At 40.0% G+C, this 27,626-nt stretch overlaps 1 protein-coding gene across 2 annotated transcripts in view; it reads left to right on the forward strand.

Moving 5' to 3' along the window:
* Positions 1–27,626, forward strand: part of LOC134586902 (solute carrier family 12 member 9-like) — a 242,339-nt gene that overhangs the window by 159,140 nt on the left and 55,573 nt on the right. For both annotated transcript variants that reach the window (XR_010086599.1, XM_063442839.1), the window contains exons 8-9: positions 4,973–5,055; positions 23,923–24,047. Coding sequence is in view for 1 of the 2 variants with exons in the window: in XM_063442839.1 (XP_063298909.1) it covers positions 4,973–5,055; positions 23,923–24,047 (208 nt within the window). In the remaining variant the exon portion in view is untranslated. The remainder of the gene's footprint in view (positions 1–4,972; positions 5,056–23,922; positions 24,048–27,626) is intronic.

Genomic DNA, 27,626 nt, shown 5'->3' on the forward strand with positions numbered 1-27,626 from the left:
TCCCCATGTCACTAGGACACTAGGGACACTGAGAGAAATGGGGACACTGATATACTAGGGAACACTGGGAGACCTGGAGACACTTGGGGACACTGGGAGACATGGAGACACTGGGGGAGACATGGGGGCACTGGGTGACTTTGAGACACGAGGAGACCCAGAGTCCCCATGTCTCCCTGTGTCACCGAGTGTCCGCATGTCTCTCAGTGTCATCTAGTGTTTCAGTGTCCGAATGTCGCCAAGTGTCCCCTAGTGTGTGTGTCCCCATGTCTCCCAGTGTCCCTTATAGTCTGTGTCGCCATGTCACTAGGGGACACTTAGAGACATTGGGACACTGTGAGACATGGGGACACTGAGACACTAGGGGACACTTGGGGAGACCTGGGGACACTGAGACACTAGAGGACACAGACACTTGGGGGCACTGAGATACTAGGGGACTCTGGGAGACTATGAACACTGAGACACTAGGGACACTGAGAGACACTGGGAGACATGGGCAGGGCCGGACTGGCCTACCGGGATACCGGGAAATTTCAGCCCTGGGGCCGCTTTGACATGTGGCTGCACTCAGCCACAAGACATGAAAAAAAAAATTCCGGTTAGCCTATGCGGCCACACGGCCGCAGCCACAACCGCGCGGCCGCAGCCACACCTGCTTGCTGTGCGAGGGCACAGATACTTCCTGTCAGCCGCTGGACTGCAGAGACTGCATCTCGGCCTCTCTTCCCTGCACCATTGCGCTGTTGTAAAGGTAAGAATAACGTGGCTTGGGGGACCTATTGTATTGTGTATTTGGGGAGGGGGGATCAGTAATGTATTGGGGGGAGGTGGGGTCAGTAATGTATTAGGGGAGGGGGTCAGTAATGTATTGGGGAGGGGGGTCAGTAATGTATTGGGGGAGGGGAGGGGGTCAGTAATGTATTGGGGGTCAGTAATGTATTGGGCAGTGGGGTCAGTAATGTATTGGGGGAGGGGAAGGGGGGTCAGTAATGTATTGGGGAGGGGGGGTCAGTAATGTATTGGGGAGGGGGGGTCAGTAATGTATTGGGGAGGGGGGGTCAGTAATGTATTAGGGGAGGGGGGGTCAGTAATGCATTGGGGAGGGGGCAGTAATGTATTGGGGGAGGGGAGAGGGGTCAGTAATGAATGAGGGGAGGGGGGTAGTAATGTATTGGGGGAGGGGAAGGGGGTCAGTAATGTATTGGGGGAGGGGAAGGGGGTCAGTAATGTATTGGGGAGGGGGGTCAGTAATGTATTGGGGGAGGGGGGCAGTAATGTATTGGGGAGGGGGGTCAGTAATGTATTGAGGGAGTGGAAGGGGGTCAGTAATGTATTGGGGGAGTGGAAGGGGGTCAGTAATGTATTGGGGAGGGGGTCAGTAATGTATTGGGGAGGGGGTCAATAATGCATTGGGGAGGGGGGTCAGTAATGTATTGGGGGAGGGGGTCAGTAATGTATTGGGAGGAGGGGGTCAGTAATGTATGAGGGATGGGGGGGTCAGTAATGTATTGGGGGAGGGGAGGGGGGTCAGTAATGTATTGGGGGGGGGTCAGTAATGTATTGGGGGAGGGGAGAGGGGTCAGTAATGTATTAGGGGAGGGGGGGTCACTAATGTATTAGGGGAGGGGGTCAGCTGTGTAATAGGGGAGGGGGGTCAGCAGTATATTAGGGGAGTGGAGTGACAGCAATATATTAGGGGGAGGGGGGTCAGCCGCAGACACAATTGCATGGGATAATGGTCTACTATGATATTTTGAACAATGGGGGTTCTACATAAAGAGCTATTGTGGGGCAAAGTTCTAAATGTAATCTAATCACCCTAGCAACAAATGGTCTACTCTTGATGATTGCTCCACGTTTACACTATTTTACTCTTTATGTATAAGGCCTTGTGTGCTTTTATATCTGTCTTATCTATACATAATTCACTCTTCAAATGTGCTTTAAAATGCATGATTTTACCTTTTATGAACAAGAAAATTAAGTTGTGCCGGTATAATTACACAATGCTATGGGGCTGGTATGTAATTTTTTCCAGGGCTGGTTTTCATACCCAGTCCGGCCCTGGACATGGGCAGAGCTGCTTCCCCATGGATCAGTGAGTAGAGAGAGGCAGGAAGGGAGATACTGTAACTTCTTATCCCTGCCTCTCACCACACACGCAACGACCCCTACTGGCCAGAGCTGCTATTGCAGTATAATCTCTTGTTATACTGAGACTGACATTTGTATTGCCGGTATTACTGCAATAACAGCACCGGCTAGGCAGCCTCAAATCAAAGAATTAATGGCCATGTGGCAACCCTAAGAGTAGAGTGAAAAAAAAAAAAAAAGTATATATATATATATATATATATTTTTGAAATCTATGGGCCTATTCCATCAGCCCCTATGTTAATCCGGCCCGGTTGATAATGGATTATATTATATATATTCAGTGGCGGATCCAGAGCCTGATCGTGGGAGGGGCACTTGCAGATTATTTAAAGAAATAATCCAGGTACAATAACCACTACAGCTCAGTGTAGTAGTTATGGTGCCAGTAGTGCCTGGACCCCATCCCAGAGTAAGTAGTCAAACCATTTAAGAACAGTTTGACAACTTACCTGGGGTCTGCTGGGATATAAGGCATAGGAGCAGTGGTATGTGTGAGGGGTGAAGTGTGTGTGTGTGAGTGCGTGAGGGCGGCAGTGTATGTGTGGGGCAGTATGTGTGTGAGAGAGCTGCAGCGTGTGTGTATGAGCAGTGCAGTGTGTGTGGGGGCAGTGTGTGTATGGGGGACAGTGTATGTGTGTGTGTGTCAATGTATGTGTATGTGGGGCAGTGTGTGTGTGTGCGTCTGGTGGCAGTAAATGTCTGTATGGGAGGCAGTGTATGTGGGGGCAGTGTGTGTATGGGGGGCACTGTATGTGTGGGGGGGCAGTGTGTGTATGGGTTGCAGTGTGTGTATGGGGGTAGTGTGTGTATGGGGAGCACTGTATGTGTGTGTGGGGCAGTCTGTGTATGGGGGGGTCGTGTGTGTGTGGGGCAGTGTGTGTGGGGCACTGTATGTGTCTGTGGGGCAATGTGTGTATGGGGGGCAGTGTGTGTGTGAGGCAATGTGTGTATGGGGGGCAGTGTGTGTGGTGCACTGTAAGTGTCTGTGGGGCAATGTGTGTATGGGGGTGCGTGTGTGTATGGGGGGGCAGTGTGTGTGGGGCACTGTATGTGTCTGTGGGGCAATGTGTGTAAGGGGGGGCACTGTATGTATCTGTGGGGCAATGTGTGTATGGGGGGCAGTTTATGTGTATGGGTGTGCAGTGTGTGTGGGGCAATGTGTATATGTGTGGGGCAGTTGGTCCTTCAGTTTGTGTTAAAACACTTGCAATTGTATTGACACACCATAACCATTACAAAAGCCTGTAATTGTCATGATGCCTAAAGTGCCCCAATAAACATTTTAATAACAGTAATACCAAAAATATGAATCTGAATATTCTGCAACCAACTGCTAGCAAATGTATCGATTTTATTTTAAAACAAGCTGTAAAAGTAGCTCTCTCGTCCTCTGTATATCTATTTAAAGTTATAATCCTTTTTCTCACATGTCAATCAGTGCTAAACACAGTGACAGATGAAATCAGGAACCTTCCTCCATGTGGTTCTCCTGCTTTCTGTAAGTGGAACTCAAGTGCACGTGGAGCCCTTGAGGTACCTAAGCTTATATTTGCTAATATTGCAAGTGTGCAGTTGAGATTGAAAATAGCATTTTAGCACCAGTAAACTAACAGAGGCACATTTCACCACATACATATCATATGTGATTGGATTAACTATAAGAAAGGCCAATGATGTCTCTCTAGTGTTTATTTCTTCATTGTGCCACTTTACCAATGGACTCTGGTGTTTTAACACATAGATTACACATGCGGTTGTGGTATTCAGGAGCCCTTATACACATGGGACATTAATGCATGCGTTTATATGCTGAAAGATATAGGGACGTATCTAGCAGATAATCTTGGAGGCTGTTGTGTTACAAGACATACCAACTGCTTTTGGAAACCCTCTGACAGGCAGACTGTCAGATTGAATGATAGTATAGATGTTTTGACCTCACAGGCTTTCTTAAACTGAAACCTTTTTTTCTTGGAGATTTAATGGAACTTTTTAATGGAGTGTTTTCACTGTGTTATGGTGAAAGGTTTAACAGTGTGTCAAATACACAGTTTTAGGCTTCATTAATGTACAATATTTCTGTACTTACATTGGGCACCCTTACTGAATCCACTTACTAATTGCCTAATTTTATCATTTCATTTAAAAGGACACTACAAGCAATGAGACCACTTCTACTCAATGCAGTGGTTTGGGTGCCATGTCCCCCCGTTTTAACCCTTCACCTGAAAATGTGCCATTCTGCAGAACAGCAATGTTTTCATTCAAGGGTTAAAGTGCCTCTAATGACTGCCACTTAGATAGCCACTAGAGGTGCTTTTGAGGAAATAGAAGAGTAAAACTCTGCTATCTCTTCAGATGTTCTCAGAGAGGTCATCTGATTTTCCTAGGGGAAACTATTGAATTGGCTGGGATCATCAATCCTGATGATCTCAACTAAAAAGGCAGGACCTGCTATGGAGACAGCCTTGGGAGAAAAGGTAAGAAAATAGTTTTTTTTTTTCTCCCTGCAGGTATGAGACAGTCACCTAAACGGCCATCAGGGAACTATTCACATTTGTATTCCTAACGCTATAGTGACACTTGACGTGATGGTATAGGTATGGGTGGGACATATGTAATGGTATAGCTAATGAAAAGAATGCACATGGGTTACATGCGTAGAAGGAGAAATTTGAATTTCTTCACATACTGCTATTGATCATCTTGTTCCCACCTATGTACAGAATGTGTACTCATTAATCATACACCTAAAGCCACACATACAAATTATGGACACAATACTAAGTTTTGTTTCTTCTTTCTCCACTAGGAATACTCCTAAAACCGGCAAAGAAGACGTCTCGAGGAGGAAATCCATGGGCATCTGTTATTATGTCCTGGTTCTTGGTTCAAGTAAGTAGACTCTGTGACGTTACACTGACACATTCCTTACATTAACTATCTATACTTCAAGAAATTAACCATGTGCATTATCTGTGAAATATTTTTATAATGACTGTTTCAGTGCATTATCCACTACCCGTAAGTTGGTTCTCAATTTACCACAATTTAACTTTTTTATTAAAGTTTTACCTTGAAATTTATGTATTTATTAAATTGTTGTATAAACCTGGTGCATGAATCTCTGAGTCTGCTATCACATCTACAGTGCATTAAATCCTTTAGTCTGATGCTATTCTCAACTAGATGGCATCACCACCCTTTACATTTCAGCTGCACTTCTTTAGCGTGACGTTATTGTCGCTTTACGTACAAATTAATGCCTTTTCTTTTTTTTCCGTCTTCTTTTTTTTTTTTTCTTAAAGCAGATTAAATGAAACATTGTGATATATAGTTATACACACAGTGTTTATTCTCATACATATGTAGGACGCCTAGTGGGACCATATGGCAATTAATTTAGATAACTCTGCTTATACATTTAAATCTTCCTCTCCTTTTTTTCCAACACGTTGAAGGGTCTCTTGTAGCATATTTAGAGCTATTATGGCGATGTTGGTGTTTCAAGGATTGCCCAATGAGGGAATTGACGTAAGACACTTAAACAAACACTTTAACATGATAAATGAATATATTTATTTTCAGTATTAGTTTCCCTTTAATTTAGACTATACCACCCCCATGCCTCCTATTTAAATAACAACTATAATTCACTGTTAATCCAGCACCAGACAGTTTCATCTTTTGAGATCATCAGTCTGGAAGATCTGTGATGCAGTCCATTACTTCTCACAGAGCACTGAGGGATCTGCTAAGCTAAGCAGGTGTTTTTAATAGAGATGCACCAAATCTGGTGCCTCTTTATGAGAAGCATTCAAAGCTTTTGAGGATGTCAAACTTTCAGGTATTGAAAATCTTTACAAAGCAGTTCCTCCAAAGGGTGTCTAATTGACTGACGTATTGTCTGATTGAATGCCACTAGAGGCATTCTGACTGGCAAATATCCATTTTGATGTTTTACAAATATTTGTCAGATTCATGGGACATGGTCTATGCATAAAACCCACTTTTTTTAGATGTAGTGGGTTTCTTACTGAATACCCCTTTAAATAAAAATAACTAAAATATACTAAATAATATACTAAATTGAATGTGCCACAGACATTTCTAAATAAAGTCCTGTCCATGCAATCTTAGTCCTGGCTAATAGCCTAGGATTTGAAATATTGATCCCTTTTGTTTTTTTTAATTGGACATATCTCCTGTATTAAATATATGGTTCTCCTTTTAATATAGCGAACTATGATAACTTGGATTTAAAGCTTTTTGATACAATCTTGCCTTGGTTTTACAATTAAAGGGACACAGTGAGCCCCTAAACAACTTTAGGTTAATGAGATTTACATGCACACATAGAGTGCCAAGCTAAAAGTGCCACTCTGATATGACAATCACAACAAATATTTTTAAGGTGGGCCAAAATCTAGTTTAAGGTACCAAAGTGTTATTCAGAGAATAGAATTATCTGCATCCCATAGAAGATTCTGAAATATTTTAGCTGCTTGTAGCTGAAATCAATGGAAATAGATCAGTGAAATAATTGAACTGATAAATGAACCTGTTAAACGGTAATTATCAGTGATTAAAATTGACTAGCTTCACCATCTCCCGCCCCTCCAAGTTGTTGGTCCATGTAAGCCCAGAACGGCTCTATCACACAGTGTGATCATTATTTACTTCCTGACAGGCCAGCATTGATTACCTTGATCAGTGATGCTCAGTGTTCAGGCAGGATGTCCTGGCAAACTAATGGCCACGATGTCTGCGGAGAAAATGTATACTTAATACAGGGATTTAAAGCGAAAGAGGTTTTAGATAGATAGACAGGCAGACAGACAGATAGAGATATGTAATGTAACTGGAGTCCTGTAGATTTGCTCTTTAAGAGGAGGGTGGTTATGGAAAATATATTCAGCAAGTCATAACCTGTTTATGCACTCTAGGAATCCATACATGCAACTACATTAAAATCAAATACTGCATTTGGGCAAGGTATATTGCAGGGCCCATAGTCCTGAGGCAAGTGGCTGGCAAACAGGCCCCTCCAAAAACCAGTGTCGAGGTCACTTTCGCCATGGGGGTCTATCTACTAAATGCAGCCTTGGCAAAAATCGGATAATGAAATTCCCAGCAAAATAACCGATTTTCATTCAAACTCGAATGGACAAAATGTGGGCATTCGGTTTGAACGAAATTCGGTCAGTTTGCTGTAGCCCTATCTATATGACAGGACATTCAGGAATAGTGAAAGGAGGCATCGCAAGAACAGAACATTCAGGAATAGTGAAAGGAGGCATCGCAAGAACAGAACATTCAGGAATAGTGAAAGGAGGCATCGCAAGAACAGAACATTCAGGAATAGTGAAAGGAGGCATCGCAAGAACAGAACATTCAGGAATAGTGAAAGGAGGCATCGCAAGAACAGGGAGGAGGGTGAGTATTGTGGAAAAATGTCTTTGACCACAGGAAATGAAGCTGACTTAAGCTCCTCCTTTGGTCAAAGAAGGAAAAGTGTAGGAAAAATACACAATACAAAAATACTTTGTTTTATTCTTTAAAGAGGAATAGATCAGAAATAAAGAAAAGAAGAATAGATTCTGATAGAGGAATAGAAGAGGGAACAATAGGAGAAAGCTAAGTTCGGCGTGACAGTGCCGCTTTAATATCTGTAAATCCGCAGGCCCTCTAACCGTCCTGCTTTTGGCAGGACATTGCCTATTTTGGGATCTTTTCCCTCTTTCCCAATTCTGTTCCATGGTTTTCCTCATTGGTAGGGATACCAGAGAAATGTCAGCAGCACATTATGAGCGAATCATTATCATCTGTATGTAGACGGCCAGGCTGACCTCCACCTTCAGTGGACATGACTGCCCAGTGTGCGTGATGCCAGTGCCGCAGGTTGCTTCACTTGCAACGCCGTCGCGAAGGCCCGCCCACCTGTCATGATTCCATACACCTCAGTTTAGTTTTTTTTGTTCACATATTTTTTTACTGAGCTTTTAAAATAGCCACGTTTTCGAATTTTACCTAGTCAGCTATTTTGGCATAAAGATTGTAGTACCCTTGTCAGTTGTACTATTCTCAGATTAGTACCAATTGTGTGAATAGCCCTGTTATTGTGATTAGGCCTGCAAATCAGAAGAATTTGATTAGTCAAGCATGTACTAATGAACTGAAATAAAAAAAAATCTCAAAATTGACCAGCTTAAAAAAAATGTAATAATGATCTTTTCTAGAAAAAATAAAATAGCCAGTGTACTAGTTCTACTGTGAAATAATAGTGAAAATGGAAAATATCACTAGCAAGGACTTTAATACCATAACCAAAAATAATTGGTAGTCTTGACAGCATAACAACTGGTATTTTATTGTTAAATTACTACTAGTACTAAATGCTAAGAAGCAAAAAATTATCATTAACATTTTTTATTTTTTTTAACTTTATTAGTACATGCTTCAGAGCTCCCATCTGCCCCGCTTTGACACGACTGTCCTGATTTCGGGGTCCTGCCCTGCCGTACAGATTTAGTTTTGTGGTGTCCCACATCCAGGACACCAGGGAATTGTCATCGTTCAAGCCCATTATTAGATGTGCTCGCTGAGCACTTCAGCAGCACTCTTTAGGGTCCTGATAGTTTAGGATAGCGATGAGGCTCTTTGTCGTCCTGGTGTTACCCCTTCAGTGGACTGGCCCCCATTTGAAAGTCCACCCAACTATCCTGATTACATTCTCGCAACGTTGGGAGGGTGCATGCTTTACTTTATGTGTGAATCATACAGTTAGGATAATCTTGGTTCTGTATCTCATATTAACCTGAAATAGATTTGCCAGTTTTTCTGATCTCTTCTTCCTTCTAATTCCTTTGTGTAAAAAAAATAAATAATATTATAATAATAATAAAACAAATGCTAGCTGGGCGCATTAGAACTAACTGTTTTCCTTTGTTTATACAAAGACCCTAAAGCACTATGTATTTATTATACTGCACAACCTGCTTTCAACTGACTCGAATGATTAAACAAAATGCTTGTACAACCATAAAATATGACAGATGTGCATTAAATATAAACACATAAAAAAGCTGAATAAAACAAATAAAGCATTCTGGGTGCCAGCCGTCACCACTTTTTCAGATGCTGCTGGGGTTGTGCAGTTATTATTAGGGACTTACTGATCTCATCTCAAAGGGAGAGCCTGGGGCTGCCACTTGCGCCAGGTTTACTATTTACGGTTATCTGTGATTAACGGATTAAAACAAAACGGGAAGGATTTGACATTTAGTTACATGTATATTACAAATGCAGAATAATGAGCATTGCAGAAGTCTAGTAATACAAGTCTGTAACTGGAATGGCAATGTTTTACATTGACAAGAATTTGGAAGGACTTTTCTTGTCTTGATAAAAAAAAAAAAAAAAAAAGTATTATGTGAAACTGCAGTATTCTATTATTTTACATTAATGTCAATGGGCTGTGCCAAGCCTAAGCGTCTATATAAAAATCGAATTGCTTGGCTAAGTAAGAGAAATTTGTTAAAACACTCACTGCACTACTAAATAAGGCTTTCTTTGAATGTCTAGGAATCAAGGAGGGGGCACTTGGTGTGACCTCTTGGTACCAGATTCATAATCTGCTTTCTATTAAAATATGACACCCTTCGATAGAAGGTAATTGTCCATTTAGCTATAACCTACCTGCGAGCCTCTATTGTTATTTATTCCTAAATTTTCTATTTGTCTGCATGTAAAGCTGCCACACTTTTCTTGATGGAGCGTTAAAGAGATTATCTACCAAGGGCAAACTGCTGTAAGGAAGAAGGAGGTGAGGGAATGGGCGAGATGGAAGCGGAGATACAGGGAGGATGGGGCTGGTATAAAGGACAGGGTGAAAAGACCGCAAAAGTAGGGGGAGATGTGAACGGAATGATAGCTAGATGTATAGAACACTTAACTATATGCTGCCCATTGTAAAGAACGTAGAAGAAAGCCATAGACTTAGGGTAAAATAGGGTAAAAAGGAAAAGTGAATGAAAAAAGAGAGGCGATAAAAATGCAGGTAAACATTAACAGTACTATAAAATAATTCCAATACTGAATTAATTGCACCAAAAACTGCCCCACAGAGAAAATCAAGCCTTAACATGTTACACAGTAAACAGCTCAAAGATGTTGAAATTTTATTGAATAAACTAATTGTGTTCCCTTGGGGTTTAGGAAGGGGAATTCATGCAAGGGACATATGGAAATATGTTGTTTCCAGCCACAAACCTCTCTCTTCACCACCAGAATAACTTACAACAAAGACAGTTGGCAGTCCACGGGGCCCCCATAAATCATAAGGGGACTAACTAACACGATCCAAAACCGTGGCAAGATTAGCATTTTAATAATTGGCACTTTAAAAAAAGCATAATTCATTGTTTTATTTGGTGAAATGCAGAATGCTTTGTTCTAAAAAAAATAAATAAAAGTATGGTGTTTAACCTGTTCTGTTCTACCATTAACTCACTACACTGCCCCTTAAAAACTCTGCTGGTTTCTAAAATAAATCTTATAGAAACCAAACCCCTGGGGAAAAAATATCTAATTTCCCACTAGCCCCCGAGTTCCCAGTAAACACAAGACAAAATAAAATCTGCATTATTTTGACATGACTAATCTGACTAGTAGGTGAAAATAGGGCCATTTGCTAGTCTCTAAACCCTCTATTCATATGTACAACCAGTCTAGTCCTATCCATTGTAACTGCAGTAAGATGTTGATAAAAGCTGACAAAATACTGACAATGTCTAACCTTACGCATTGTATGTAAACTCTAAATCTGCTAATACCAAACACTACAATCGCTTACTATTGTAAAAAAAGAATAAAATTACATGCAACTTTAAAATTTACGTATCGTCTTCTACCTGACATAAGTCTAATTAACTTTCAGTGCCACAACAGAGAGCAGCAAAAAATTATTTTTTGGCTTACAAGCAAACAAATCACAGCGTTCCACTGAACATTTAAAGCTTGGGAAGGACTTTTTAAAGGCTTTCCTCCCCCACCTTAAATGATCACTCTGCACGGAGCCCACAATGGCCTCACATAGATTTTTTTTTTATTCCCTGCAGTTTTTGCAAACTGTTTTTTTTAGGGGGGTCACAAGGCTCACTTGGATTTTTTTGTGGGGGCAGGGGAGTTTTATTTTTTTCCTACAGTTTTTGTGAATTGGGCCTTTTTTATTAAATACAGTTTTGTCTGGTTATTATTTGTCCATTTTTGTTTAAAGAAAAGAAAGAAGTAAAGGGTTACTCGGAACACCATGACCACTTTAATGATTTGAAGTAGTCATGGTGGTAGGAGTCCACATGTGCAGTGTTTTAGCATGAAACTCTGCGCATACTGGTATATTTGTAATTGTGTGTTAGGGCTATTTGTACCCCAGCACACATGACCTTGAAAACCCAGAACTCTATTCCAGGCTGCCTAAAAATATGTCTGTCATCAGCACGCACTGCACGCTGCCGACAGATGTGTTCGCCTACATGATAGAACGCCTAAAAAAGGAAACTAGCTCTCCCCTCTTACCCTTGCACCCTTCCACCTCTCCACTCTCAGATTGTGTGCATGCACTCTGAGCTGGCGAAGTGGTCCAATCTTAGGCTTCTCATAAAGTGATTGGACCACATGCGTCCTCAGGGATGTCACATGGTGTATGGAAAAACTTCACCTGGCACTGGACTACAGGTCAGTAAAACCTCTTTTTGGAGGTTTTAATGCAAATTGATAGGGGGGAGTATAGTGCCCAATAGATCATATTATACTGGAAACGTCCATCCTCTTAAAAAGGTTTTTTGTAGCCCTTTAGATCAGAACTTTAAATGGTAAGTATAAATTATTTATTTCTTTAAAGCATTTTTTTTACATTTTAGATTATATGGGTTATTATCCCTTGCTATATCAGTGTGAGAGGCAAAAAAATACACCCCCCAAAAAATATGCGAGAGTAGTGGCAGGAGGGGGTAAAATTAAGCAACAGACTCGGAAACCAGTTGGTAACTGGATGTTAAAAGCCCTTATTATACTCCCATTACCAGTCACTAATGGTGACATTTTGCATTTAGGAAGCAGCTGCTACTTGATATAGCTAGCAACAGGCACTTTAGAGAGTAAAGACTGATCAGTAAAACTTACCAGCAACAATGAGCCCATTGTTGGGGGTTGGTTAGGATCCACGTGTAATTAGTGCGAGCCAGCCATAGTTGTAGTCCTCAGGTTAGATGCTCTAAGCTCAATTATTCATTCAGGTTTTAGGCTACCCTATGTCCAGCTTGATCTATGTACTACCTACATATATGTACATTATGAGTGAGTACTGTGTATGTGAATGCAAACACGTGTTTGTAGTATTAGTAAATACATGTGCATGTAATACACAGCACATACATAAAGAGCAACTGTTACTTAACTAAAAGTTAGGTATTGGTTGTCCTACTTTCAATTCTACATCATGTACTTACATGTTGTGCCGGCCGTTTGTTTTTTTTGCTTTTCTTTATCCAAACAAATATTGTAATAGCAGTATAAGGGTGCAATGCACTATCACTTTGGAAGTAAAAGATCCTCCTTAATTATTCAAAATGACACTTAGACCTTAAAGGACCACTATAGTGCCAGGAAAACATACTCATTTTCCTGGCACTATAGTGCCCTGAGGGTGCCCCCACCCTCAGGGCCCCCCTCCCGCCGGGCTCTAGGGCATGGAAGGGGTTAAATTTACCTCTTTCTCCAGCGCAGGGCGGGGGACTCTCTTCCTCCATATCGCTGTCATCGGCAGGAGCCGTGCGCGCATTCAGCCAGTCCATAGGAAAGCAGTGAGAAGCGCGGAAGCACCTCTAGCGGCTGTCAATGAGACAGCCACTAGAGGCTGGATTAACCCATAGGTAAACATAACAGTTTTTTTGAAACTGCTCTGTTTATAGAAGAAAGGGTTAATCCTAGCTGGACCTGGCACCCAGACCACTTAATTAAGCTGAAGTGGTCTGGGTGCCTATAGTGGTCCTTTAATAGTCTAATCAGATATTTTAAAACAAGCATTTAATAAGACACGCACACAACACACCTATCAAACCATACTCACGCACATATTTATACACAATCATACAGAACTAGCCATAAACCACTATAATCACACATATACAGACATGCATACATACCTAATGCTTAAACTAAAGGTTTCTAAATAAATAAACGTATTGGAAAAGGAAAACACATACAAAGCCATGGGTATTGTGGAGTATATTTTTAGGTAGAAAACGCGTAGGCAACATAACCATCTTTTCTAAGATCCAGTAAGGATGTTTACTTAATATGCACTTTAAATTCTGTTTAGTTTACTTTAAGCAAGTTACTTTGTGTCCCCAAAAGTTTGTTAAACAAGGAGACAAATGTATAGTGAGGATATATTAATAGAAAGAAGAGATTGGAAAAATAGAAGTAAAATATTGATAAATAAAGCAGACAGACATATTATAAGGCAGACAGCAATGATGGAAAAATAAATTCATGTCTTAGACGTCACTTAGCACTGCTCATAATAAGGTGGATAAGCCAGAGCTTTTCTTTTAATAAACTTTCATTCATTGCTTCTCAAACGCTGCACTCTAACTCACTGTTTGGTTTTTGGTCTCCTTACCCTCTTGTTAGAAGCTAATTTTGTGAACCATTCTCACCATGTTGCTTATTTACACGATAATATAGTATATTATCTATAATTATTGCTTTTTTAATAGTTTTATCAAACCTCCACCTACTCATTAAACTAGATCATTTTCTCTTATACCCCAGTCATATGAGATTACAATCTGTCTATATAGAAACAAGGAGGAGGACACAAAAATCTTTATTACAACCATACTAAAAGACATATAAAAAATGTATACATGATAAGTACAAAAGAGCACAAAGTTAAAATACAATATACACAAAATATATACCAGAAAATAGCAATATAAGTATATCCAACCATACCGTTAAGACCTATATTTCAAAGTCTGTCACCCTATACAGCCTTATATATATATATATATATATATATATATATATATATATATAAAAAGACAAGAAAATAAAATCATTTTACATACATTCCAATGAAGTTCTACTTTTTTTCACTTTGTTGTCTTTTGTATCTATTATATATGTATTTTAGTATGTTTGTGATGAAGATGTATTTTTATAGACTCGTTTCCTCCTTGTTTCTATATAGACAGATGTATTTTTTTTTTTGTAAATATATTTTTATTATCATTTTATGTTCACAGTGAGACGCGCAGGTCTCTTCAAGCGTATTGTAACTGAAACACATTCAACATTCACAGTGAGACTCGCAGGTCTCTTCGATAGTATTGTAAGTGGAGCACAACGTGTGCTAGAATATGTATGTAAACACAAACAGGTATTTGGGCACGCAGGCCCACTTCAGTGATGGACTCGCAGGTCCCTATTCATCAATACAGTGGTTAGGCTTCCATTGCCTTTTTCGCATTTCCCCCCCGGATAGACTGTGCACGGTCTCTCATCTGGTGCCTTTTAAGGTGACTAGGTCTAGTGTGTGTGTGGTCATGTTACGTTGAGTGAGGGGGGTGATCGATCAGTATTGCGTCGGTGACACCCAAGTCACTGTAGGCTTCTTGTGGTGTATGCCTATTGGGTTCATGATTCCACTGTTAAGTGGTCAGACGTGTCTCAGTGCCTTCGGAGTATGGGCCTGCAGCCTAAATATGGTAAGCAGGAGAAAATAGGGGGAGGGGAGTGGGGGGGGGAGAGCGGGGAGAGGGGGGGGAGGATGCGGGTTGTGTGGGAAAATAGGTGGGTAGGGTGGTGGGGTCAGTCTTGGGCGTCAGTTCTGTCGGGTGGGTCCTCAGCGTCTAGGCAGGCGGTGAAGTCTACCTGTGTGGTGGATACGATCCAGTGTGTCCAGATCTCTGTGTATTTTGCAGTGGTATTAGTCGCTCCCGAGTGTAATTCTTCTATTGCCCTGAGCTCCTCCATTTGGTTGAACCATGTCCTAAGGGGAGGGGGCCTATCCTGCCTCCAGTATTGTGGTATGGTTTGTTTGGCTACGTTGAGGATCCTAATGGTCATGGATCTTTTGCATCGGGACCTGGGTATGGTCGTGTGGTGTAGTAACATTGCCGCTGGGTCCAGTGGTGGGGGTGCGTCTGAGAACTTCTCCAGGATGGCGTGTATGTCCTTCCAGAATGGTTTAATTCTACGGCATTCCCACCATATATGTAATGTGGTACCCGTTGTCTCCCCGCATCGCCAACATAATAGACAGATGTATTAACTCCATGTGGAATGGGGTTGTGAGAGAGCTTTCTTTTGTTTATCTGTTTGTTACTTTTGTTTATCTGTTTATTATTTAAGTGCGTTTATTGGAGTATTGACTGTTCGTGCACGGTGTGCCCTCCACACTAATCACTTTTATATGAGATTACCATACCAGAAGCATACTATCACAATCTTGTATCACAAAAGTCAAAATACAAGCCAGAAGAGAATAAAAATAGAGTTTTCCATCCTATAACCCATGAGATAACTGCCCATTGATGTTAGAACCTCACCAGTGACTGCCTTTTGCCTTTCCCTGTCTTTGTTGTGGCCTGCCTGTTATTTAGCAGGTGAATTGATAAGGGTTGAATTTTTGGAGACATTTACAGTCTTAGTGATCTCTATTTTTGTGATAAAAACATGCCATTGATGGATGGACCAACAGAAAAAACAATTATATATAAATAGACAGGACAGAAAGACAGGATATAAATACATATATATATGTTGTTTTTGTGATAATACTTGCTGTAGAGAATATGAGTCTGTCTCAACCCTCTCAACATATATTTTGGCAGTGAAAAGGTTAGTGCAGTCCTGCCTAGCAGCCTTATTTACTATGGGTAATTTAGAAGTCAATATGGCCTCCCTACACCCCTCTCCTACCATGTGGTTAATGAACATATTGCATTTTATCACTACACTGACACCGCTTTCCAGGAGATAGAAATTCTCCTATTTCTCCTCAAATCCCAGCACACAAGAGCTGTTTTTTTCTTTAACAAATAGGTTTCAGAGTGGAGAGGGAGCTGGCATTATTCTGATGGATGGTGTCTGCTCTCTGAGCTCCTTTATTCAGTTAAAGAATCATCAAGATTTGGCTTTAAGCTCCCAGACTGAGGGCCAGAGTTTACGGGCAATGGGTTGTGGCCATGAACCTGTTCAATAAATCATGTGTGTCAGCCTACGTTAAATAAGTCCATCCTTCTAAACAGAAAGTGACACTGCTATCTTTTTTCATTAATTAGTTTATCGAGGCCAGGGGAGCGACCAGAGACACTCTCACTGCAGTTAGACTGCATATCCATTCAGATTGATAAGCTATATAGCAAGGAAATGGCTAGAGACCTGGTGTGCGACTACCTTTGACCTGCCCATAGCCCACAACCTCTGTCATATCCCTGCATCTTACTGTTCAAACATGCATTAACTATTGACCCATTAATCGACCAAGGAACACTCACAGGCAATAACTATCACCTGGTCATAGATCTAGCTTTTACACACGTGAGGTGATATATACTGAAGATTTACCTTTGGTAAATAGGAACATTTTCCAAATGCCTAGGTGTTTAGAAAATAAAATCCATTTTTGGTGACTAATCTTTGTATAAATTAGTCATAAGGACCCGACATGATTGACAGAAGTCTGTAGGATACAAAGAACTGGGGGATTAATTTATATGTGTGTTTGTGAGATCCGGCATAAGTGGCTTTCTTACCTATATTTAAAGTAAGCTGCTCGCTTTGTTTGTGTTGAAATCGAGTAATAAATATTTTTACGAGTACAGACAGTAAGATTCATACAGTATAAACACAAATTAAATCGTATGTCCAAGCAATCAGAAAAAACGTTGTACTAGTGTAATTAAGCACTTAGTTTCTAAGACCCCAACCTAGGATGGTCGAAATAAATATATACATTTTAACTGTATTGCTGCATGGATGAATGTTAATGGGAATAGTGTAGAGTCGGGAGTGTCACCCTAACTGATACTTGTTGCACTAAAGATTTCACATGCTTCCATTATTAGTGAGTATACTTTTTAGAATATTACTGTAAAGAAGCAAGTAGTTAAGTATAATCTGAACCAGGAACTGCTTCTATTCTGTGCTTTCTTTTATATCGGAGAGGAATATTTGAAGTTGAAGATTTGCTGTACTCTTAAGGTGGTATCGCCTGGTTTTCAGTAAATTGTGCCTTTAGCGATGAGCTAGTCTTAAAAACTCTTTCTCAAAGTTTATTTTAGTGATTATGTATTGATGGTAAACACTATATGTTTTGTTCTTTTTGGTTTTATATGTGTATTGTTGTAACGGATCACCTGGCACCCCGACTGGGTACCTTCCGTTAAAGGATGCTCCTAGCGTTTCCTGAGGACTTCAAGCACTGCATCAGACACCACAACCACCGAATTTGAGAAGCATAGGAATCCTCTCTAGCATATAAATGCTGTATACAGCCGAATAGGAAAAACCATACGAATAGGTTTACACTCCTAGCAGTCAAACTGGAACAGCATACAATAAATCCTCCCCCAATAATGAGACGACACTTCACTTTGAGGGTTAAACAGGAACTGAGGCTGGCACTCCCAGCCTGGTTTTTATTACAGTTGTTGAGAATACAGGACCGCCCACAGGGAGGGACAAAACAACCAATCAATCTGTACAATACACACAGACACTCCCACACAAAATCCTCCCCTCTGCCTGTAATAGGATTACTGAACACAATGGGTAATCTCATTATCACAGGCAGAAGAATACAGTTTTATGAAACATATCACAGGGACCCCACAACATGCAATAACCCCATATAAAGTATATCCTCAGAACCAGGGGATCTGGGTGAACCACATATCCAAAATTCACCCAGATCCATTCAATAGTTTGAAAGATACAGTTTAATGCAGATTCCGCTGAACATATACAGATTATATAAAAAATAATTACTGTATAATGTGTCCCCTGTTGTATAGTTTAAAACTACTGCACGATGTCGTTGTGTACCAAATACCGGCGAGATGGCACCGTGTAGAAAAGTCACAACAATGTCTGTGAGTTAAAATGCCCGCCATCCATTGTTCTCACCATGTGCTTCATCCATTGTTCTCACCATGTGCCTCTGATACATGAAATGGTGGCCACCCAGTAACTCCACAGTATGTCCCCAGATGGTTTTTAAAGGGCCAGCAGCAGTACAATACAAATCCAATATGCCCAAATATTGTACTTGAAGGGCCAAATAACCCAGGGGCCATAGTCAGCAGGTAGGAGGCGGGCAAACAGGCTTCTCCAATGCCCAGTGGCGAGGTTGGTTTCGCCACAATTGTGAAAAGTAAATTCTTTAAGTGAATGCTCCAGATCAACCTGAGCGATTTATGTATGCTTGTTACGACCATAGAGGGATTTAAGAAACGTGCTCCTGCACTTTTAAACATGCTTTGTATAAATTACAGAAGACAAATTGGAATCCCTAGGAGAATCAGGAAATGTAGGAGTGCAGTAAAACATTTTCTTCTTACTGAATGGGTTATAGTGCCTGATGCCTCCTTGTGCTAACCTTCCATTCATTGTTAAATTATTTTCAAGCAGTTCACCGTTAAATGAGGGTCCCTGACTTCCCTTAACGGGATCCTATAGTGCCAGGAAAACAAAGCCATTTTTCCTGGCACTATAGGGTTAATAGGTCCCACCCTCATTCCCCCTCCCCCCTCTCCGCGGGGCTGAATCCAGCGCCGATGAGCCTCGTCGCTGGGTCAGACTCCGTCCACACTCCTTCTCCGCCAACGTCAGCTGGCGGGGGAGACCTAATGCGCATGCGCTGCATCACTTGTATTTGGCTCCTCGCCTCATTAGATTTTTTTTCATTATAGTGTCTCTCACTCATATCCATATGGATTGTTGTAGTGCAACACACTGTAGTATTGTTATCTGTGTATAATATGCTGACTATTTCATGGTGTAAGCAGAACACTGGTCCCTTGTACTTTGAATGTGGTTAGTTCCATTGGCTTGCAGGGCAGGGCTTAGCTCATTGTCTGAGAGTGATCAGCTTATGCTTAGGAGCGAGGAAGCAGAGAGTGGCAACTGGAGGGCCCCAGGAAGATATCAAACTGTCTGAAAACATTTCAATCCTTACAATCAGAGGAGTGATGACAGTCCTGGGACCATAGCCACTAATGCAGGCTTGGAGTATTCTTTTAAGATTCAAATTGCATGGTATACAGATTATTATTACCCCAGTAAACACAGCTCTACACTTTATGGATACATATCTTGTCAGATTGGCAATAATAAAAGTAATCTGTATAAATGAGAATGCATCATTCTAAGTCTATCTATATTTATAACTATTTAATATTATAGTAAGTATAGAACCAATCCTCACATTTAAAGGCCAGTTATGTAAGAATATGTGTACTGTACTATCCTTACTATGGTTTTATCTTCTTTTTGCTGGTCTTTTTTTTTTCTGTAGATGATATATATCTTATTGATGTATTCTTTTTATATATATTTTTTTTTAATTTTTGGGTGAGCAAAAAAGGTAATAGTTAATTGTTTCTGTTTAATATACCAGACTCCACGCCCTTTCCACTGACATCATATAAAGAAGTATTGTTTATTGTGCGTGGCTTACAGTTTCACGTGTGATATTTTAGGTGTAGCTAAATAACATACATCTCAAGTGTCTCCCTTTTTGGGACAGTCAAAAAACATTTTTAGTATAATTGTATTGTCTATATTCTACTTGAGTGTCTCTCTTTAATAGAAGATAAACTGCAGGAGTGTGTTATATTCTTTGTTTGTTTGTTTGTTTTTTCTCTTTTACAGCACTATCAATAAAATGCAAATCTGTCTTTAAAATACAGTAAATGTGCCTGGATATAAAATAAAAAAGCTATGCTGTTTTAAATAGGCTACACAATTATATAAATTGCTACCAATATGCCATGTAGTTAACGTAACAATTTTCAGTAATGCTGCAACGTTCAATTACACATCCTACCACACCTACTAAAACAAAAGTGTCACTTTTCAGCTGCTTGAAATGTTAGAACGTATTTATTTATACACTCATATATTCGATAAATTACAGGGGCAATCCTGTGCTTTTAGATCTAATGCTGTCTCCTGACCTTACTTGTGTTTGCAACAAGTTCACGAAAATGGGAATTAATTATGAAGGCAATTTTCCTGTCTAAATAGGTAATAATAAACCATTTAGGCCCATATTTTAGAGTCTTTGTTGTGGCCATCTTACAAAGTGATGAAAAGTGGGTAATTAATGGGTGTTGCACCTTCACTATATTACCCACTTGTCCATGCCAGCACTTATCTTATCTTAAACAGATCGGTATCTGTGCTATTATTCAGAGCACATGCTAGATAGTGAAATAGACTTAAAGGAACACGCTAAGCAACCGTGCTGCCACAGCTCACTGTTGTAGAATCCCACTTTCCCTCAGTTTAGAATCAAACCATTTAAGAAAAGTTTGATGTAAGCCGAGATTCTTTGAGGGATCATCTCTATTTCGGCCACATAGACTAATTTCCATTTGCTGTTGGAAAAATCCGGTTGTGTACAAAGAGAACAATAAACCTGTGTGTCATTCTATATATTCTATCAATGTTGCAATAAGTGAATGAATAAGAATTGCAGTGGGAAGGCAGGGAGACAGACAAAGTCAGTTTAAAATCTGTGTATGGAATCCTCAGAGATATATATCCACATATAGAGAGTGATGTATTAATTCGAAAAAAAAATGACTTCATAATATAGCATGGGATTGAGGGTGGAATGTTTTATGAATGTCTCTAGAACTTCATAAAATCACTTATCCCTTAATGTTCTCGGTCTACTCAAGATTGCTGGGAGTTACACTCCCACGCAGCTGCTTTTTGTTTGTTTGTTTTTTGCTGCTGTCCTTGATTCAGCCCATCTTCCTAATAATATTCTGGCAGAGGAGCAAGGGTCACATAATCTTACTGTCTTTGCCTTCACAGCCCCACTAGTAGCATATCATTACCAGGAGATGGTCTGCATTAGTGTTGTCATCTGCAAAGATCAGCTGCTACCAAGGGGTATAACACCAAATAATCTCAGAATCTCATTATGAGGAATCAGACACTGCACTATGGGGGTTTAAAAATATAATCAATCATATTTGAAGGGAACCTTTGGACACCATAACAAGTTGCTCTGGTGCTAGGAGGTCATAGCGCTGGAGTCTTCTTTCCAGCATCTTTTAGCTCTACCCCTGTCCTTCCAGGGCAGAGCTAGATGGAGCTGGAGAGAAGACTTTGGGGGTTAAACCATTTGTGAATGGGTTAGCCCCAAAAGGTAAGCCAGGGACCTCCTGGCACCATAACAATTTAATTTTGATTAAGTGGTTATGGGGCCCAAAGTGTTTCTTTAAATATAATGTCTAGGGTCGTGGCATTCATCAATTGGTGCCATGACTTAAGATTTCACAGTGCTTTTAGCCTTCACATGATGCTGTCAGTATGTAGAAGAAAATCTATATTAACTGTAGAGGGGATTCCTTTGGAACCATAGTTCCAACTCTTCACTCATAATGCATTCCAGCAAGCTAAACTGCATGAGGGGTCTGGAGTGTCCCTTTAATCACACAGAGAAGGCTCTTGCAGCTATAGCAGGTTATTAACAGAACAGGAGGTAATACATTCTAAATTAAACAAAATGTGCAATAAATGAATTCTAAACATTTTCTTTACAGGAAGTGTTTAGGAAGGCTGTACAAGTCACATTCAAGGAGGTGTGGCTAGAGCTGTATGAGCACATTGAGTCAACTTGTAAATGGCAGAGAATTAAGCAGTGAGACTGTAGGGGCATGATCTATACACCAAAACAACTTCATTAAGCTAAAGTTGTTGTGTCCCTTTAACTCATTCTTTTGTAGTGCTTTGTATAGATAACACATTAATATGTGTCCCTCCCCCCTCTTCCCTCAATAAAATAATAAAAAAGCATATTTTTTTATTTTGAAGGTATTGTATTGGAGTACCTTGAGTACTGAGATCTCACCAAACTAGGAACCCATACAGCATGATGCTTGCTTAAATTTCTACAGCATTGTTGAGCGTATTCTCTAAGCATTGCTTTATGGGCACAATACGGATTTGCAGAGATATAATTAAATTGTCAGCTAGAAACACCTCAACTGCAATTCCCAAAAAGTTATGACTTCATGTAGTGCAGTGATTGTGGAACAGATTGTGAAGGAAAGAAGGACAAGCAGAAATCAGATCAGTACACAGTCATAGCTCTTGTCCTGTAGTGTGGACCTTCACAGCTAAGGTCTTAGCTACACAGTGATTGAGCACTTTAAAGAAGATGGTGGGTGCTGGTCAACTGAGCTACACAATGTAATATGTAGTTGGAGTTAATGATCTGTTAGTGACAGGCAGCGGTCAGAAATATTGTAAATTGCCTTGCTTAATCAGACCTCTGCTGCTGTTGTGCTCTCTCTCTGCTCCTTCCAATATGGCCTCTTGCTTCTCTCTCCTGTGGACACTGTAACCCCACCATTAGTGCTATGAGCCAATGATTGCCTCTGAATAGAGAGTTCAATAGCAAGCCTCCATTCCTGGCCAGCTGGCTTTACTGTGGGATTGGCAATTTAGTGGGAGGCCCATGAAATTCCTTCTTAGGGGACACTAGGCGTGTGCAAATTCTGATAAAACAGGGCAGATTTCAAATCTTTCCCAGTTTTTGACTTGCCTAATTGCTCTCAAGAAGGGCCCTGTAGAGCTGAAATCTACGACAGAATTAAAGAGACACTAATATTTGTTTATTATTTGTATTACTATTTTGACACACACATAGATAATGACTGGAGTCTGTTAATCTACTTTTTAATCTAATATATATATATATATATTTTTGGTGCTTACCTCCCTACCCCCAGAAATAGAATCTTAGTGTTTCTAAACATTTGCAAATAATTTGTTCCTACATAAAAACTAGTGGGGCGTTGCCTCAAAAAATGTTGGTTTTCCGTGAGGATGGATTTGACAACCATTGGCCTAATATTCACATTGCACCTAATATCCACTCATCATTTTGCTACCTTTTCTGAAACCGACACAAAGTTTTGGTTTTATCACCAACCCAATTTTTTTAATTATTTTTTTTGTTTACTGACAAGTTGTGGCAGTGTCAGGCACAAGAAGAAGCCATCTTTCTACCAAGGTCCTAAACGGGAAACATTTTGTAATTCATGTAACACGCTCAGAGATTAAAGTTTGCAATAATGAGCTCACCCTGAGAGTGAGCAAATAGATGAGGATAATCTCAGTAAAATGGATACCCTCCCCGCAGTACAGTACGAGAAGTGAATGAATTCCTACCCAGATTGGTTCCTACTTCCATTCATGGCTGTTATTAACATTGTATCAAGCTGTGGATGATTAACAGAACAATTTAAATTCAGTTTTCCTTTTTTTTTTAATAGATATTGCAGATTCAGGACTTGAATTGACACCAAGTATTAGACACTTTGCATTCCTGGGCCTGAAATTCAATGTTTTTTTTTTTATACATTGCTTTTTCAAGATGGAAGACCTAGCTCTCTCTGATGTGCTTTCTTGTAGCCACTACTAATCAGATTTTACTATCTTTTTGTTTAGCTGGTGCTGTTTGCAGGGAAACTCAACACCATTGCTGCAATTGTGACAATTTTCTTCCTGCTGGTATACGCTGCTGTGGGTCTGGCTTGCCTTGCACTCGAATGGGCATCTGCACCAAATTTCAGGTACAATTCCATACAAGCACTTGCTCAGTAAAGTGAAACTGTCACAGGTGGGTTGTGCTATTTAAAGAAAAAAAATCAAATGTTTACTAGTTATTTTTTAATTTGTATGCCCTGCCAGGCATGCAAGGATTGGCATGCAAATTACATGAACGCCTGTTTAAATTAATCACTACTTCAGGAAAGCCCACATGTAAACATGGCACTGTCACTTCCAGGGACGTGACAGCGCCACTTCAAGCAGTCACTCTCACATATCACGTATGTCCATGTCAACAGAATTCCCATATTCTGTCTCAAACAGTTTATTGTGACCTTTACAGGATATCAGCTTGATGTAGACTATTAATGTACACAGCTTGTATAGAAAGCATTGTACTTGTACTGTTATGTGTTTCGTTTTGAGCTGAGGAAATACAAATGGACAGAGCGGGTGTGCAGGAAATACGGAGACCATCAGAATTCTCAGCACTATTAAATTATCTTTTATTTTACTAATCTATGAAATAACATTTTGACTTACAAATAACATGTGCATCTGTATGAGCTAGATTTGTCATGGAAAATATTCAGGGTTGTTCACTAACCTAGCGTGTGAATTGTTGGGGATTCAAAGTGAATTTGAAGGGAATTTAAAACTTTAGATTAAAAAAGTCGAACTGAATACATAGCTGACATGGAGAATTGCCCAATTCAGCTCTTCTAGCCTAACATTTGAAATTCACTTTCGTTTCCTGACAATTCAATCTTTAGTAAATAACCCAGGTGCAAGAAATGATGAACCATATACAAAATCCCTATGCCTTTTTCTTAGTGGCTGCCCATGAGTCTGCAATGAAAATGTGCTTTGACTTTGGTTCCAAATCTAGCACAAAATAAATAATACACACGGAAAAAAAATAATTTTTTATTGTGTTGTCAGAGATTAATATGCCATACCTATCCCGTGACCCAATCACTCAGATGACTATTACATTATAAAATGTTCTTGTAATGGGGTCAGTCTTACATTCACAGGAACCTGCTACCTGCTGATTGTAAGCAGGCTGTTGGTCTAATCACTATTTATATTTTACTTACTGCTTTCCCAAGGAAATAGGTTAAAGGAAACAAACAGATGTTCAGAGGATTCCCCTACACTCCCTGAATTCTAATGGGATACTGCACAAGGGTCAGTGAGGGGGGATGGGTAATCAATACTCCTTCATCATTATTTCATTTGGCCTACAATGGGTGGCAGAGAAATGTCATTATTGTTTAGTGGGTTTTTTTTGGGGGGGGGGGGGGTTACATCTAGTAAACTGCCCTGCATTAGCAGCATCAGTCTACCATTGCTAGTATTAATTGAAGAAGTGTCCCCACAGGGCAATGCTAAGGAAAGGACTGAAACGTGACTTGGGTCCTGCATCTTGGGTCCTGAATTTATAAAACAGTTAGCAACATGCTGTAATTCAGGGCTGGCAGATTGGGGTCATAATAGGGAGTCAAGCAGGCTAGGTCTAGATCTGATTCAGAGTAGAACCTCAGTTAAAGTGTCATCCGTGGGAAAATAATAGATAAATCACACACGCACAGCTGACAACAAGAAACACGTTTGCATTGGTAAAGGAGAATAACCTCTTTATTTCTGCTTTATTTCTGAAAGAGCGTGTGCAGTAAGAGTAAAATCTGATTCGCCTACTCAATAAAAAATGTATACAATTAATTCAGGGCATGATTAGTGGGGGATAGCCGTGTGTGTGAAATTTTGAAACACACATTGGAGAAGAGCAGAGGCATAGTATCTAGAAAGACGTTAACAGTCCCAGTCCCAATTCTAGAACAAATTGTGTCACTACCAAATAACGGCTTCTATGTTACTTAAACCACTGCTGAGTCACGAACTACAGATACAGCTATCCCTAGAATGCAGAATCAAAGGGAAATATACATTGGGATGTAAAAATGTGTAAAGTATGGATATAAAATATTTGGTTACAAAATCTATTCTACCAATGCAAATCTGAAATGCAAACTAAAATTCTCTCTCCTATATTACTTGTAGACCGCATCACACTGTATGAGGGTACCTTGCGATCCCCCCAGGGCCCAAAGACTTGAAAATACATGGTAGCTTTGTTGACAAACATTTACATATAGACAAGTATTGCTTTCAGTCTCCCCATGTGGCCACCTGATATATATAGGAGCTAACCGTTTCTCATAATTACTTTGATATATTTGAATAGGAGATGTATCATCTGGTTTTACCACGTCTTTATGTTTTGTAACTGCAAAATTAAGGCCTAAATATTCAGGACAAAATGTATATATTTTTTTTCAGATTGTTTTGTGTCCCATTCTGGTGTCCTGTGTTAAGACGGCAGAATAGGTTCTTTGTCTCCATCTCTGAAGGCATAGGTAGCCAGCATAAGGTCCCTTTCGATTCACCCCAGCGTAATCTTGGCACAGGCTCCTTTTCTAAGTGTGCGATTTCCTCCCTTCTTTTGCATTTGCCCTTCAAACAACATCCACATAGCTATACTCCTCCCCTGACAGCAAGCAATGAAATTGATACTTACATGAAATTTATTAAACTTTTCCCAAAGTGCATCTGATTTTTGTGGCAGCCTGCCAGAGCTCCCTTCCTTTCCATTAATGGTAATTAACTAACGAGAGATGGGCAGAGCAGCTTGCTGCAGCATAGGAATATCCTGTACTCACACACAATATATACATTAGTTTTGCCAGATTTGAAGAAGGATGCGTAGAGAAACATTACACAGCAAATCACTTTAGGATTAAACATGCCTAGATTATACTACTGGTGAAATAAGTGTATATAGCCAATACCAATATTATAAAGTGAATACTCATATTAGAGAAGAGCCCCTTTAGTGTTTGGAACTAGGATTAGAGACGGTGGAGTATGACCTAATATATAAGATTTCTCTGGGGACTGGCTTTCCCCCGGAGTTCATTAGGAAAGATTTATATATCCGGAAGCTGCCCACCTTTCAGATCATAATCCATATGTTTCCAACAAGGGTTTTTGTGTAGCATCACAGTTAAGAACACTATAGGCTAGGTGATTCTATAATACTGTTATATATATTTTGAAAAAAATATTTGTCTGGCATCCAGAATTAACAAATAAAGATAGATCAATTTGTTCTTGATTGTAATTATAAGTGTTTTTTGTTTTTTTTTAGTTCCACACAGTGTTTGAACTAGTACCGTACTGGACTGTTGTGCATGTGGAGCTGGCTAGCGATAGTGAACTGTTAAAGGCTGTACCGTGAGAGTAATAGATTCTCGTACATTGAGTGGCTGTCTTATACGAAGATGAGCAACTGTTGCCCCTGTCAAGGCTGATTTTAATAAACAGTATTGACATGTTGGGTACATGACATGTTGCTGTGGTTCAAGCACTGTAAGAAAATCCCTTAAAGTCTAAACTTCACAGTGACATTTTTATAAATTTATGATTAAAAAAACCCAACAAAAAACAGAACCCAACGCTCCCCCTCCTTGCCAGGTTATTGCCAGGGTAATGTCAATCTAATTTCACATACAGTGTATTTATAACTGGGTTCCAATAAA

This window comes from Pelobates fuscus, chromosome 2, assembly GCF_036172605.1.
Source record: "Pelobates fuscus isolate aPelFus1 chromosome 2, aPelFus1.pri, whole genome shotgun sequence".
Classification (NCBI taxonomy): domain Eukaryota; kingdom Metazoa; phylum Chordata; class Amphibia; order Anura; family Pelobatidae; genus Pelobates; species Pelobates fuscus.